Here is a 16211-nt window from a genome sequence, read left to right as displayed (position 1 = left end):
ACAGGGTCACTCATCACCTCTCGGAGCGGAGGGGTAGAAACAGTGGATTCAGGCAGGAGTCCTGGTTCTGAGCAGGGTCTACTCACAGGAACGTTTGGCCTGAATATTTGGAGGAGACTGCAGGAGGCCAAGATGATCGATGATCAGGAGCAGGCAACAATTTTAGAGGAGAAGTCCGACGTCACTGGCACCACCCTCAAGAAATCCTTCTTGGAGCTGCAGTGCGTTACTATAGGCCCCGGGGCTCCCTGGCTCCCAGAAGTCTCTCATGGGGTGGGATGAGATGCTTAGGATGGCCCTATTTAACCACCTCAGAGGCAAGGGCCAGCAATCAGGAAGAGCCCTGCTCCTAAGTTGGATTGAGATCTGCGGGGCGGCACCGGTAGGGTGCTACCCATACGCATGCCCAAGGTAGTGGCCCTGAGCGGGCTCTGTGTGATGCATGGGGAGAGAGAGGGCTCTTCCTCCAGCTATGGCTTCTTCTCTGGGTTCCTTGCCACCCACATCACCTACTCCTTCCTTAAATTTCAAATGATTTCAGTTCCTTCAAAAAAAATTTTTTTTTTCTTCTGAGCATGGTGGCCCACACCTTTAATACCAGCAGTCAGAAGGCAGAGACAGGTGAATCTCTATGAGTTCAAGGCCAGCCTGATCTACACAGTGAGTTCCAGGACAGCCAAGGCTACTTAGACCCTGTCTCAAAGTCAAACATCTGTTTTTCCTTTTTCTCTATTGATGGCTGGAGATATGGCTCAGTGCCTCTACTGACAAGGCCTTGGGTTCCATCCATCACCACCACACACAGGTCTACATGGGGAGAGGGACATGTAGACTCATGGCTGGGGTTCATCTGACAGTTGTTGGGGGCAGCCAGAAGAGAGTTTGTGTAGAGGTTAGCACCTGACTGGATTAAATGAGGGACAGTCTTCTTGTGGGCATTTATAAAACAAGGCAAGACAGACCTTCCCTGGGGTGGGGATGTTTACATCTGCCAGGGAGGTCTAGCTAAGGCTTGAATAAAAGAAAACACAGCAGATCTTGGGCCAGTGCTCATGTTAGGCAGTGCTCACTCCGTGCTGGGCCCTGGCAGGAGTAGGAAAGGGTCGGAGAGGGTCAGACCCAGAAAGGGGAGACCCTCTGGCATGAGTCCGGGGTGGGGGCTGGTAGGCACATGTTGTGAAGGAGACCTCTCACAGCAAGGAACTGGCTGAAGCCCTGGTGTACCAGCGGCGTGAGCAGGCAGCGCTGATGGCCTTTCTGCATGGGAGAGCAGAGAAAGAAGCAGAGGCACGAGCCAGGCTGCACAAGATGTCCATCCTCTCCCCATGGATCAAAGTGCATTCCTCGGCAGACATCGAGGAGAGCTGGAACCAATGGTTCAAGGACAAGCAGGTGGGGATAGTTGGAGGAGGGTAGGGGGCCCAGCTTCTTGCTACTGTTGTCACCTGTGACTCTTCCCAGGTAAGCAAAATCGTGGGAGCAGCTTACAAGCCCAGGGAGCATGTGCGGAACCCCAATCTCCTGGCTGCCAGAGTGCAGTATGGCTGGATGAAGCAGCAGGTGAGGGAGTGAGGTTGCATCTGAGATGCTGGGGCCGTCTGAGTCCAGTAGACCCCATCTGGTCCGTGTCCTCTGTTTCTGGCATAAACTGGTCAGGCTGGCATGTTTTCTGTCAGCAGAAGCTATGTGTCTGGAGACACAGACCCTGGACTTATGGAGGGGTGGCCCTCCCCTCCTCTGCCCTTTCCTGTCTGTAGCCCCCATGATAGTCTTTGAGTACTCATTAGCAGATTAACTGCCCCTGGACCCATGAGTGTAGGTGATCAAGAGTAGATGTGAGGTGAGTGGGTACCCAGGACACAAGGGGAGATGCACGGAAGGGGTGACTCTCCTTAGGTGTAGAAAGGGGAATGAGGGACTTATAAAAGCCAGTCAGACTCCATCCTGTCTCTTGCCCGTGCAGACCCTGTCCAGTCTCTCCTTCCTATCTGCCTTAGGGCATTATGGGAGCTCCCATAATGCCAGAGGCTATATCCCTACTGGGGAGGTTGGTGTGAGCGGGTTCTGGAGGCTCCTCAGAGCCTAGCTTGGGGAGTGCTAATGGGAGACCTGAGGTATATTCAGGAACATTCTGTACCAGATTGTACTTGAGCTCCAACTCAGCTCCAACTCTTCAAAGCAGAAGAGTTCTGGTGCCAGGCTCACCTCACAGACAAGTGTAGGGAGGAAAGAATGGGAAGGTGGAGCCTGCTTAGGACTTGTGGGCTCCATAGCTGTCATCTTCTGGAGTAGCCACAGTGCTAGAGATTTACATGGCATGAGAAGACCCGAGGGCTCTCCCTTGCTGCAAGCTTGTTCTTGGTCCCTGGTACCACCAGCTCCAGCAGGTACTCACCTCCTGTTCTGTTCCCAGATCTCCCCTCAGATCTACCAAAGCTTGTGTTTCACCGATCTTAAACCAATCAATCAGCCTGACTTCCTGATGCATAAGGTCCTGGACCAGCAGGGCCGGCACATCCGCTGGGTGGCTAGTGATATCCGGAGCGAGCTGGAGTCTATCCGGGGTCAGATCTTCATGGACATGGCAGCCAACAGCACCCCTGCTGCCTCACCTTCCTCCCTTTCCATGCTTTCCCTAGGGGCATCAGCCTCCAGGGTTGTGGACTCAAACTGGTCTACCACCCTGAGACCCCATTCCTCAGTCTCCTTTCTGAGGCCTTGGTCAGCCTCTCCAGTACAATCTAGCTCTTCTACGTCACCCCAAACCTTGAGTCAGCCCCGCAGAGGCCAGAGGCCGCCATGCCAGGTGTTTCCTGCCTCGTGCAGCCTCCGAAGCCTGGGAGAGCCGCCTTCCTGTCCTCTGTGAAGTGGGGCCTCCACCTCATGTTTTGAGTTGTCCATTTTTCTCTCTGTTCTGTAGCAGGGGACCCATAGGGCCCTGCATGTCCCTGGCTCACTCCATGCTGAACCCAAGGGATGCAGCCCTTTCCCCAGAAGCCCCCACACTGCCTCTGTCTGGATAAGTCCAGTTATCTTTTGGCTCTGCACAATTCTGGAGAAGAAAATAAACATTCTCCTGTGTTTGAGTCCTACAGGTGAAGAGGCTGGGTTATGTTTCTCATGTGCTTAGGTCCCTCCTATGCCTGGCAAGGCCTTGGGCAGATACAAAGGGATCCCAGGATTCCTGGGTGCTTTGGCTACCATGCACAGCAGGCCCACCCCACCGGGGCTTTGTGTGACATGGTAGGTAGATCAATAAGGTAGGTTTGCTGGGTGACTCGGTGTCTGATTCAGCTTCACGGAAGTCGTTCTGTGCTGACAATGTCTGCTTGTCCCTTGTCCCTGCTGTTTGTCCTCCGTGGCGGCCAGGCACTTCAGCCCCAGTCAAAATATTTGGAAGCTGCTCTGTGCCTTGTGTCAAGAATATTTGCGTATGTAGCAGATGGCCCCTTCTCTGGACTTGGAGCATCCTTCTCGGCCAGAAGCACTTGTCCCAACTTCTGCCTGGCCTTTGTCCCTCTCAGCAGGTCAACTCCAGGGCACATGTGGACTTCTATTTAGAGGCCATGAAGCACGAGGTCCCATCAGCTTGAATGGGGTTGGGGGAGCTCTTAGGAGCACGTCTGTGGCTCTGGGCAGAGCAGAGTCCTCAGGCCATGGATGTGGCAACAGGTTATCTCCCGAGAGCCCAAAGCATCAGGGCTAGCAGAGCTGAGGCCTTCTTTGGAGCCAGCAAGGGGCTGTGGGCCCGATGCTCAGCAGTGGCACAGGGAGGAAGGGCTAACAAAGCTAGAAACTGCTAGTCCTTGGGGTTTGGGCTGGGTCTGTCAAAGTTCCCACAGGCCATAGGACTGGAGACCCAGGTCCCCAAGCTCCTCACAGAGGAGCTTTATGGTCCCTTCATTTTTTGGCATGTGTTTATGTGGTATATATGTGCGTGTATTCTCTTGTGTGTAGGCACATATGCGTGCATGAGCATATGTAGACCAATTTAAGATGTTCTCTCTCTCTTATATTGAAATAAGGTTGCTTAGTGAATCCAGAGTTCACTGATATATGGGTCCTGGGGATCTGAACTCTGTCTCTCCTGTTTGCATGGCAAGTGCTTTACCCACTGAGCCATCTCCTGGTCTCTTATGTATGTCTATGTGTGGAATGTATTGAGTCCTGGGTCAGATGCTGGAGTGGGATGCTAAGACAGAAGTTTGAAACCCACTTCTGGCTAGTGTACCAGGAGGTCCTGGGGTCTTCTGAGATAAGATTCAACCTGGGGGTGGCAGCCTGCCAAGGCACACCAGCTTCAAGTTTATACTGTAGACCAATCCTTACAAAGACATGTATACAATAAGAGATCCCTTAAATGAGGCACAGGACCTTGGTGGCTCATGTCTCAACAGAGGCCTGACGTTTAGTGTCATTAACTTTTGAGCAAATTAACCTTTGCAGCCCTTTCTTCCATGTGTGCAATCATATCTGTAAGTACCTATTAATCTAGAAAAAACAAAATCTTCATCAGCTGGAGGCATTTCAGAGTTCTCTAGAGGGACAGAACTAATAGAACCAATAAAGGATTTACTCTATTAAACCAAAAGACTAATAGAACCAAAAAAGGATTTACTCAATATGGTTGAAATAGCCCAACAACAGCTTTCTCACACACGAGGGGCTGAGAACCTGGCAGTTTTTCTTGGTTGCCTAGTTCTTAAGGATGGGTGCCCCAGCAGTCAGAGTAGTCCTGCAATGGCTGTCTTACACTCTCTGGTGCTGTTCAGTCCCAATCTATCCTCAAAGGCCTGGAGGGTCCCTGGAGAGTCACTGGCTCTCAATCCAGGTTGGAAGCCTAGAAAAGCTGCTTCTAATGCACCGAAGGAGTCAGCAGCAGCAAACAGGGTAAAAGAGTGTAAGAGGAGAGTGAGCTGTTTTCCTTTCCCCTCCTTTTTGACCTGGGCTACTATCAAAAGGTGCCTCTTATTTTTGGGGTGGGTCTCCCCACATCAATTAAGGCAGTCAAGACAGTTCCTCACAAGTGTACTCATGGGGTAGCCTAACGTAGATAATTACTCAATTGGGGCTCCCTGCTCAGGTAATTTTCTACATGTGACAAGTTGACATTTAATAAACCAATGGTCACAGCCTATCCCTTGTCAACTTGACACAGAAACACATCACTTTAAAAATCATAACCTTCCATGCCTTGTCCCAAAGTCTCATGTTTGTTTTATAATATAAAATATAGTCTAACTTTTAGAAATAATTTTATGTAGATGGGTGTTCTGCATGCATGTATTGTTCTGTGCACCATGTGTGTGCTGTACCTACAGAGGTCAGAAGACGGTTACAGATACCCCAGGGCTGGAGTTACGGAGAGTTGTGAACCACCATGTGGGTGCTGGGAATCAAACCTAGGTCCTCTGGAAGACAGTCAGTGTTCCTAACTGCAGAGACATCTATCTCTCCAGCCCCATATATAGTTTAACTTTAAAAGGTCCCTAAAATCTTTTTAAAATCCCAATACTTAACTTTTAAAAAGTTCCAAAACTCTTGACTTATAACCTCCTATGACTATAAAAACCAAATCACATTTTTCCAATATATTATGTGTTGCATGAGTTCTAATTGGTCTTAATAATAAAAATCTGGAATCGGATATCAGGGTAAATGCTGAAAGATCAGAGACATAAAGGAGCAAGCCACAGTCTCACCTTACCTCACCAACTTCCCAGCAGAAAAGAGAGCTCCTATCTCCCCCTGCCTTATATCCCTCTCTTTGCCAAGCCATATCACTTCCTGTTTGTCTTTACAGACCTCCAGACCTCTATGGTTAGTTAGTGGCTAGCTCTGTCCTCTGATCTCCAGACAAGCTTTATTTGTTAGAGTACAAATAAAATATCACTACAATTATGTTACCAAGCAAACATTCTTTATTCCGAAAGAGAAAAAAAGAAAGTCATAGTAAATAAACAAACACACCAAAGCAGAAGCAAAATCCAGCAGGGAAAAGGTCAAATCTTGTGACTCCAATGACCAGCAACTGGAGCTTGGACTATAATATTCTAGGCTCCAAAGATCCTGGCTTCTCAATCCCTTGACTAATGCTCAATCTTCTAGCATCCCATAACTTAAATATGATCATATAGTTTTACAGCACAACCACTGAGATCTCAACACCACATGATAAAGAAACAGAAGAAAATGCAACCATCTGCTTAATATATGCATACGCATAACCTCAACAAAAAGCGTTCATGTCAATTGTGATCTTTTCTGTAGCTGGTCATATGACTTTAGCTGGTATTTATGACTTCATTTTCTGCTACCGATTCTGTATTTCCTCCACATTCAGGAAGCACCTCAATAGGTGTTAGTTCTTCACTTGGGAAGGTTACTCATATCTTCATTCCTCAGGGGTCTAGGCCAGAGGCTCTCAACCTGTGGGTCATGACCCCTTGGAGGGGAGTTGAATTACCCTTTCACGGGGGTTGCCCAAGACCACGGGAAAACCACAGGTATTTAGATTGTGATTATAACGGTAGCAAAACGATAGTTATGAAGTAATAACAAAAACAGTGGTTGTGTATGTGGGGGAGGGATCACCACAACATGAGAATCTAGAGCATCAGGAAGGTTGAGAACCACTGCTCTAGGACATCTATCATCCTCCTTGGATTTGGTTGTTGTAGTTTTTCACTGATCTTAATCATATTTCTTACACCCAAGCCATACTTTTCTTGATCAATCACACACACACACACCTCTTAACACTGTTGATTGAGGGTGCTATGAGCCCGAAGCATCCATTCAAAGGGATGATTATTGTTCCTCCTGGTGGAATCATGTACAGAAAAGGCAAATCCATAACCAGACTAGGAGTCTATTCCAGTAAGGACAAAATGCTGCCCTTTCCACAGTGGAAATGGTCCAGTGTAGTCCACCCACCGCCAGGTCGCTGGCTAGTTCCTTTTCATAACTCTGGATAAAGTAAGGAAAAGGAAATGAATTCAGTGATTAAAATTGGCCAACTCCAAGTGAACACAAATAATCTAAATGGTTTTAAGTAATCTAAATGTTTTACCCTGGAAAAGGCATCTTTCCAGCAGCTATAGATCTCGTTTCAGAAAACCAAACCCAAGTCTTCATCATATGGTATATGATTGTCTGACTTACAATGCAACGAATCACTAGCATCAAGGATATTTGATGCTAAAATGCTTGGAGATAAATGGGATTCTATGGCCTGGATAGGATGTGTGGGAGGATCCTATGGAGGTTGAAGGTGGTCTGACATGTTCATTCTGCTGAGTAAAATACTCCCCCTACTCTTAGCACAGGATGCTTTCCCATTCCCACCCCATTCCTACCTCCTGCAGTATTGCCCTTGCCTGAGGGAATTAGTCCTATGTGTCTTTAGAGCCAGCAATGACTTTCCCTGAAGGAGACATCAGGTAAGTCAATGTGTACACCCCTCAAGGTCTACCCATCATTGCTTCTAGACCAATGGCCAGACTTAAGACTAAGTAAGCCCTAAAGGTGAGATAGAAACTGTGGACCAGGAGGAGGTGGACTACGTCCCACTTCTGCTTCCACAGTTTGTATTAGAGTTCTCTAGAAGAACAAAACCAATATGCACGCATGCACACATACACGCGTGCACGCATGAGCGTGTGTGTGTGTGCACGTGTACACACACACACACAGATAGATGCAGACATCTATACATATATTTAAAGATTAAATCAGCTTGCGTAATAGTCAAAATAGTCAACAACAGCTGTCTCACATCTGAAAGGCCAAGGGCCCAGTGGTTGCTCAGTCAGTCTACGAGGTTAAGTGTCTCAGTTGTCCCATTCTGTTACCAAAGGTCTGGAGTGTTGCTGAAGAGCCTCTGGTCCTCAGTCCCTATTGGAGACTGGTTAGGAAAACGGCTTCTAATATCAGCAAAGGAATCATCTTCCTTTTCTGTCTTGTGATGGTTTGAATGGCCTCCATAGGCGCTCTTGTTTAAATGTTTGGCCCTAGTTAGTGGAACTGTTTGGGAAGAATTAGGAGGTGTGGCTTTGTTGGAGAAGGCATGTCACAGCGGGTTGGTGTTGAGGTTTTAAAATCCCAGGCCAGGCCCTCTGCCTGTTGTCTGCAGATCAGGATGTAAAGCTCTCGTTACTGCTCCAGCCACATCTTTGTGCTTCCCACCATGATGATAATGGATTACACCTCTGAACTGTAAGCAAACCCCAAATTAAATGCTTTCTTATATAAGAGTTGCCTTGATCATGGTGTCTTTTCACACCAATAGAACAGTGACTATGACACCTCCCTTTTTAAAAATCTGGGCTGCCAAGAGAAGGTGCCACCCACCCACATTTAAGGTGTGACAAGACAGTTCCCCACAGGTTGTAGAAAATTTCTCAGTTGAGGCTCAGGTGATTCTAAATGCTGGCAAATTGACATTTAGAACCAGCCATCACGGGAGGTGAAGAAGACCTCCCTCTGGGGTCCAGATCAGGTCACTTCTGTGGGCCACAGAGGCCATGGCTACTGTTCCTTGACCCCTAGCACCCTTCATCTGCCCTGTCAGAGATTCTGAGAAGCAGGCATGATTAGACTCAGGAGTGGATGGTTCTGACTCAGGCCTCTGGATCTGGGTCCTTCCTGGCTCCTCTGTGGAGAGCCTAACTTCTGTTTTTGTTCTCTTTGAGCTCCCCATCCCCCAAGTAATGCCTGGGCTGGACTGGGGATTCTGAAAGTGCTTCTGGTAGGCTTCCTATTGGGGGCTATTCCTGGCCCCAGTCAGGGTATGGCTCTGAGTCACAGAGCCTAGGGAACACTGAGCTCTCATGTAGCTAGGAAGAAGCCTTAGCCTGTAATGACAATGATGGTCCTTACTGTAAAACAATTCTAAGGTGTAGGTTCTAATATTATCCCAGACTATCAGATAATGAGTTCAAGGCACAGAGAGGTCGAGTCTCTGGTCCCAGGGTAGTTGGTTCTAGGTAAACCTAGGATTTGAATTCAGGAAGGAGACTGACTGAAGAACCTATTAAAAAACAAAACAAAACAAAACAAAAAACTCTCAGGTGTGGTCATGCATTACTTTCGTTAGTCCTAGTTCTTGGGAGGCAGAGGTAGGCAGATGCCTGAGTTTGAGGCCAGCCTGGTCTACAGAGTGAGTTCCAGGACAGCCAGGGCTACACCACAGAGAAACCCTGCCTGGAAAAAAAATTCTTCAAAATTTTTTTGTGTGTGGGTGTTTTGACTATAGGTATGTCTGCACACCATGTATCTGTAGTGCCTGCAGAGGCCAAAAGAGGGCACTGGATCTCTGGAACTGGAGATACAGACAGTTGTTAGTTGCCACGTGGGTGCTGGGAATCAAACCCCAGTCGTCTGGAGGAGCAGACCACTGAATGATCTCTTGAGCCCTCTGAGCCTTTCAAAACAAAGTAAAATGAAACCAAACACATAACTCCCCCAAAGTCTATGACTTTGTTGTGACTCTCTGGGGTGGAGGAGGGGGTGAGGGGATGGATGGACAGATGTCCAGCAGTTGTGGGATATTGTGATGACATCCCAACAGATAGTAAGCAGCAGGGAAGGGCACATGACTTCAGGGAACAGTTGCTTTTAGGGCAGAACTTTGATGCCAAGGCTGACCATAGCTCTGTACTCAGCGTGCCAGGAGTTTTATTGATATTCCATGCGGCCAGAAGAGGGAGCCATATCCTTTCTGGAAAGAATTATAGTAAGTCAGACCAGAGCTGGGCCCACAAGGACAATTGACCTGGGGCACATAGCTGTCAGGGCTGCCTGCCTCTGGTGTCTGCTGATGGCTCTGTGCCTCTTTGCTCAGCCAAATCATTGTGGCCTCTTCTACCTTAGAATGCTCTCTGTCAGGCAAGATGGCAACTACATTTTTTTTTTTTTTCCTTTCTGGGAAACAAATCCAAGATGACTGGGAATTGTGTTGGGCACAGGACACAGTGGGGCATTGCAACCGGATCTGAGAGTAGGGAGTTCCTGGAGTTCCCTTATTCCCTTAGCCTCATTGTAGCTCACAGGAGTGGGTCAGCCTCCAGTGTGCTGGTCTTTAGTGCCACCTGGTGGCCGTTCTGCTGTGTGGGGAAATGTTCTGCCACCCCTTTTTTATCTGGGCTGCTAAATGAAGAAGGTGTTTGTCACCTACATTTAAGGTGTGACAAGGCAGTTCTCCACAGGCTGTAGAAATTTTCTCCGTTTAGGCTCCCTAATCAGGTGATTCTAAATGGTGGCAAATTGACAGAACTAACCATCATGGGAGGTGAAGAAGACCTCTCTCTGGGGTCCAGATCAGGTCTCTTCTGGGCCCCCTTTGAAAATGTTTCACCCTCATGGATTCCAAGGTAGGGGATGGCTCAGCCACTGAGCTCCTTCCAAACTGTTAAATTTTTACAATTTAGGAAACAAGCTCAGAGGACATCCGTGATTCACTCCACAGCACACTCTGGGTTCAGAAGCCGGGGATGCTGAGAGGTCAAACTTGCCCTTTGGAGTAACCCATTAGTACTGAAGCATGGTACACCCAGCTTTCACAGTTACTTTATCATGAGCAGTAGAATTACAGGAAAAAGAGACTCAAGGAGCTTCCATAGCGTCTCTTAGAACAAAAATCTGGCCTTGCAATTTATTTTAATAATATGATCTCTATTTTGCCATTTTTGAATTTGTTAATGCGGCAGACTCTTCCTATGTAACTTTGGTAGTTTGAATGTAATTGGCCCTCATAATCTCATAGGGAGTGGCACTATTAGGAGGTGTGGCTTTGTTGAAGTAGGTATGGCCTTATTGGAGGAAGTGTGTCATTGTGGGGGCAAGTTTTGAGGTTTACTATGCTCAATATACTGCCCAGTGTCTCAGCGCACTTCCTGTTGCTTTCTGATCAAGATTTAGCCAGCACCACATCTGCCTGCATGCCACCATACTCCATGATGATAATGGACTGAAGCTCTGAACTGTAAGCTGCCACCTCAGTTAAATGTTTTTCTTCATAAGAATCGCCATGGTCATGGCATCTCTTCACAGCAATAGAAACTATAACTAAGACACTCATCTAACTGAGCATTGAACTTGTCGTTCTCCTGCTTCAGCCTCCTGAGTTGCTGGGATTGTGGGTGCACTACCATGTCTAGCTTAGCTGATCGTTCTTCTAGAGTTAGGTGTGTCATTCGTGTTTTTAAAGAAACTTGTTCTTTTCACTAAAATGTTGAATTTATTGGCATAAAGCTGTTCACAAATTTTCCTTTTTGGGTTGTTGGTAAGATCTGCAATGATGCTTCTTTTTAATTTGATTTTAGAAAATTGTGTATTCTACCTTTTTTGATCATGAAAACTAGACTCATCAGTGCTCAATTTTCTAAAAATTCTTCTGATAAAACCAAAGAGAAAGTCTTTTTTGGTGCTGATAATTCTTTGTGTGTGTTATCTTCTGTGTATGTTCCTGTGTGTGTGTGTGTGTGTGTGTGTGTGTGTGTGTGTGTGTGTGTGTTCAGGTGACACATACATGTGCGTGCATGAATGTAGGCCAGAGGTAAACATTTGAGGTTGTTCTTTAGATGTTCACTTTTTTTTTTTTTTTTTTGAGACAGGATCTCTTAATGCCCTGGCACTTACCAAATAGTCTAAACTGGCTTGGAAACTGTCTTAAGGATCTACCCATGTCCACTTCCAACTGTCAGAATAACAAGCACACACTACAACATCTGACCGGACCTGGGGATCAAACTCAATTCTTCCATGTTTGCACAGCAAGCACTTGGTCGAGTACCCTGTCTCCTCAGCCACATTTCTTTTAAAAATAGCTCTGAAGTTCACATTCACCACTTGTTTGGAGGGGGTGGGAAGACACTCCCTTGGGATAAGGGTCCTCCATACACAGAAAATCACAGCCTTTGTTGGGATAGAGGGTCATGTCTTGATACCCTTTGTTGGGGGACACTGGGAGGCTCTGGACCTTTCTATGGCTTTGAATGAGTTTTGCACATACTGTTAAACCATTGTGAGTACCTGTGTGTATTTGTAGTGTCATGTCCTGAAAACACTGTTTCCTTGTAGTCATCCACTGCTGCTGACTCTTAGTCTTCCTGCCTTATTTTGCAAGTATCCCTGAGCTTTGGAGAAGGTGTGTGATATAGACATCCCGTTTAGGACTAAGCACCCTGGAATTTCTTATTCTCTGAATGTTGTGGGTCTGTTAATCACCATCTACTGCAAAAAGTTGTTTCTCTAATGAGAGCTAAGAGATCTGCTAATCTATGTGTATGATAAGTCATTAGTTTAATACTAGGCACAATTAGCACTAATATTAGTAGGTTCTCCCCTAGGGCTTATGACTTGTCTAGCCACAGATTCTTGACCCCATATGGGTTTCAACCTGTAGAGTGGACATTAAATCCAATCAGAAAGTGGTTGGTTACTCTCATGACATTCATGCCACTTTTATACCAGTGGGAAAATCTTGACACAGATGGGTGAGACTGGTGATTGGTTTTCACCTCTGGTAGTGTGTACAGCAGCTTCCAGAACCATGAAAGCTAGTCAGTAAGGCTGAAGCTTCCAGGTGAATACCAGCTTGATTTCTTTGTGTTCTATGACTCAAGAATGCTGTGTCTTATGTCAACTTTTGGAGGGCAATCAAGAGTACTGGCAATAGCCTGTAGTGTTAGGGCTCTATGGGACCTCACTTCCCAAAGAGGTTATGCATTTCTGGTTCTATGCTTTATATTTGTTAGCCTGTGGTATCTAGTGGGGACATTGTTGTGGACATCAGAGGGTGGTCTGACTCTCCTTTGTTCTATAGGAGAGAACAGAGGCTCACATAGAAAGAGGAACCTAGTTTATGCTATACATGTAGAACCCAGAGTAAGACTGACCTTCCAGATGAGGCAGGTCCTTGAAGCTGCCTCACCTCTGCCATTATACTCACCAGGTACACTCCTGGCCCTCCACACTGGCTGAGTAAAACTAGTCTGATGGGAGATGTCATTCTGTAACTATGTTTCTCTTATTGGTTAATGAATAAAGCACTGCTGGCCAATAGGAAAGCAAGATAGGAGGGACTAGGAGACAAGGAAGATTCAGGGATAGGTAGTGGGATTCAAAATGTAGGACTGAGAGAGAACAACTGCAGACCCTCTCTCTCCGGTAAGATAAGACCGTGGAAATACTTAGATTAATATCTAAGACAGAGCTAGCCAATAAGAAACGCTAGTAACAGGCCAACAGCTTTATATCTAATACAGTGTCTCTGTGTGTTATTTGGGGCTGGTGTGGCTATGGGACCAGGCTGGGGGAAAAACAGCTTGTCGTAACACTAGTCTCATCTAGAAAATGAGGCAGCCCCTCCTAGTGAGTCAGATCATTAAAATAAGAAATGGCACCCTCCATGGGTGATACTCTCAGCCAGTCTTGGGTCCAGAATCCTTCCAAAGGGAGAGGTGGCTACCTCAGAACCAGGAAAGGGAATCCACAGACTCTGCTAGAAGGCCCTCAGGCTGGGGGTTCCTTTGGTCTCAGAGACAGAAAGCTTGTCTAATTGCCTCTCTTGATCACAGTTGTTTCCTCCCCAGAAACAGCCCCAGTTCCAGGCTGCCCAGGGTTAGGGTGTAGCAGTAAACAGCATAGCAGATCCCACAGGCTGCTGGGAGCAGGAGCTGTTCCAAGTGACCGACCACAGGCCCTGGAGGAGTTTGGAGCTTAAGAGCTTCCTGTGAGCCTTGGGGCCCCATGTTGAGAAAAGGGGTGAGTGGGGACCATCCACTGCTGGTTTTGATCTTAGGATGGACAGACAGGTAGTCTCAGGGTTCCTGTCCAGATCTGGCATGGGAGGGGACAGAGACTTTGGAAATGGTGCCTATGGGACTTCCTGCTGTTGCTGTTATATACAGGTTCAGACACAGACTTCATTTGGAGGAATAATGACATGGTATTTCCTCACTGTGCTCCAAGATCACACACTCTTATTTTGAACAGCATCTCATGTAATCCAGGCTGACCTTGATCTATGTTGCTGAGGATAACCTTGAACTCTCTAATCCCCCTCCACCTCCCATGTTCTGGGATTGTAGGTGTGCTGGCTAAGCAGCTCATTCTCCATCTCAGCTCTCAGGGGCCTTTCACACCATATTTTACACCATATCCAGGGCCTCTCTCAGGACAAGGCCAGTGGAGAAAGCTAGCACCTCCTGGTTCAGACAGGGCAACTGAAGATCAGAGGGTAACTCCCTCAAGGTGACACAGTGAGGGAGGACAGGGCAAGGGTGGAATCAGGGACTGAAACTCTGCGTTGGCTCCAGAGATTAAGGCGATTAGTTAAATCCTGGGACTCGAGCTGGGTTTATCAGAGGCGCCACTCTGGTGGCCTTGGGGGTGATTTGGCGTCCTATACCTCCGGGTCTGTCTCAGTGGCTTGGGACACCTGATAACTACCTTGGCTTGTGGCCCACATGTCTGATTCATGCTGATGGAGTTGGGTGGAGAGAATCTGGGATGAGGTGGACAGCAGGAGCCTTAGGGGCCACCTTTGTTTTTCTGATGGAGCCTTCCCCTAAAATAAGCCCTTGCTGGGCACATCAGGTACACTGGGACATGTGTCTTCTTCCCTAGGACCATTGGCCTGGGCAGATGATAGGGAATGAGCCAGAAGGGCGGAGAATCAGCAGGCCTGGCTACCTGAAAGGGCTGAGGGCAGCACAGGGCATTCCTCACATGTGTAGTGGGAATCACATTTGCATAGGGTCTGCCAAGCTATGGTCTGTGTCCTCCCATTTGGGGGTCAGTGCACTGCTCTCCAGGGTGGAGCAGGTAAAGCCACTGTCTTCCCCATGCACAGCCCCACAGTCACTTCCCCTACTCTCTGGAACCTTCTGTAACTTCAAGGGGCTATGGAGGTGTCCCCAAGCACCTCAGAGCATGGCAGGTTCCAGCTGACTGACACCTGCACCACATCTCGATGGCTGACCCCAGCAAGTGCTGTATCAGTGTGTGTGAACACATAGTACATTAATGGGTGTGGACACACAGTGCATCAGTGGGTGTGGACACAGTACATCAGTGGGTGTGAACACATAGTGCATCAGTGGGTGTGGACACAGTGCATCAGTGGGTGTGAACACAGTGCATCAGTGGGTGTGAACACAGTGCATCAGTGGGTGTGAACACAGTGCATCAGTGGGTGTGAACACAGTGCATCAGTGGGTGTGAACACACAGTGCATAGATAGGATTCAACCTGCCAAGAAAAGTGCAGAATTTATATAAAGCAAGAGATGAACCTTATTAAAAGATGTTGAAAATCCAGTGAGCAGTGCTGCAAACCAATTCTGTATTGTTTGGAAAAGGCACAGAAGGACTGCCCAGGAGATACTGTAAGGATAAGGCTACTCACTACAGCACAGGTGGGACACGTTTCTAGGTTGCAGTAACTCAGAGTTGGGTGTTTGTCAAACAACAAGAGTTACCCAGGCTGAGGCTATAGCTCAGTAGATTGCTTGCCCAGCACACACACAAAGCCCCAGGTTCCATCCCCAGTACCACATAAGCCAGGAGTCCCTGCAGTCTCAGCACTCAGGAGACAGCTAGGGGCATCAGAAGTCCAAGGTTGGCTATCAAGTACAAGGCAAGCCTGGGAGACGGGGGAGCTTGCCTCAGGAAAACACAGAAGAGCCAGAGGAATGTTCCACAAATTTTGGGGCAGGGCAAGGGGAGTGTTGTCTCTAGAAGTCCCTTCCAGTGTGGAGACCTAAAGGGTCCCATTGCTGGTGCTAGAGAAACCAGTCTGCCTGAAGGTCAGGCTCACGGCCCAGGGGCAGATTCTACAGTAGGGCAGGGCTTCCCAGGGTGCCTTCCCTGGAGCCAAGCCCATTTCCAATTTCTCCACCCTTCCAATGCCCAGCTAGGCCCTTGCCAGACTTTACCTCCTTTTTTTTCCCTGAAGGCTCCAGTTGCCACTGCTCCCATCCTGCTGGGGCCCTGTCCTAGGGCAGGGTCCTTCTGAGAGCACCTGCTCCTCTTATTGCCTGTCTGCAGCCAGAAGTCGACAGTACTACCAGTGACCACCAAGCATCTGCTGTGCTGTGCTATGATATGGGCTGGGACTTGTGTGGCTGGAGCTACAGTCAACAGCAATGTCAGGCACTATTTCTAGTATTGTACATGCTCACAAGTAAATGCTAGTGCAGGGTCAGA

General features: G+C 47.7%; 1 protein-coding gene across 1 annotated transcript in view; it reads left to right on the top strand.

Moving 5' to 3' along the window:
• Efcab8 (EF-hand calcium binding domain 8) overlaps nt 1-3099 on the top strand; it is a 62591-nt gene extending 59492 nt beyond the window's left edge. Inside the window, exons 24-27 of the mRNA XM_051192938.1 lie at nt 89-221; nt 1197-1392; nt 1462-1560; nt 2414-3099. Of these exons, the coding sequence (XP_051048895.1) occupies nt 89-221; nt 1197-1392; nt 1462-1560; nt 2414-2866 (881 nt within the window). The 3' untranslated portion in view covers nt 2867-3099. The remainder of the gene's footprint in view (nt 1-88; nt 222-1196; nt 1393-1461; nt 1561-2413) is intronic.
• The last annotated feature ends 13112 nt before the right edge of the window (nt 3100-16211 follow it).

The sequence above is a fragment of the Phodopus roborovskii genome, unplaced genomic scaffold (genome assembly GCF_943737965.1).
Source record: "Phodopus roborovskii unplaced genomic scaffold, PHOROB, whole genome shotgun sequence".
Lineage (NCBI taxonomy): Eukaryota > Metazoa > Chordata > Mammalia > Rodentia > Cricetidae > Phodopus > Phodopus roborovskii.
Note: the sequence above shows the minus strand (reverse complement) of the source record. Positions and strands in the feature narration are given on the sequence as shown.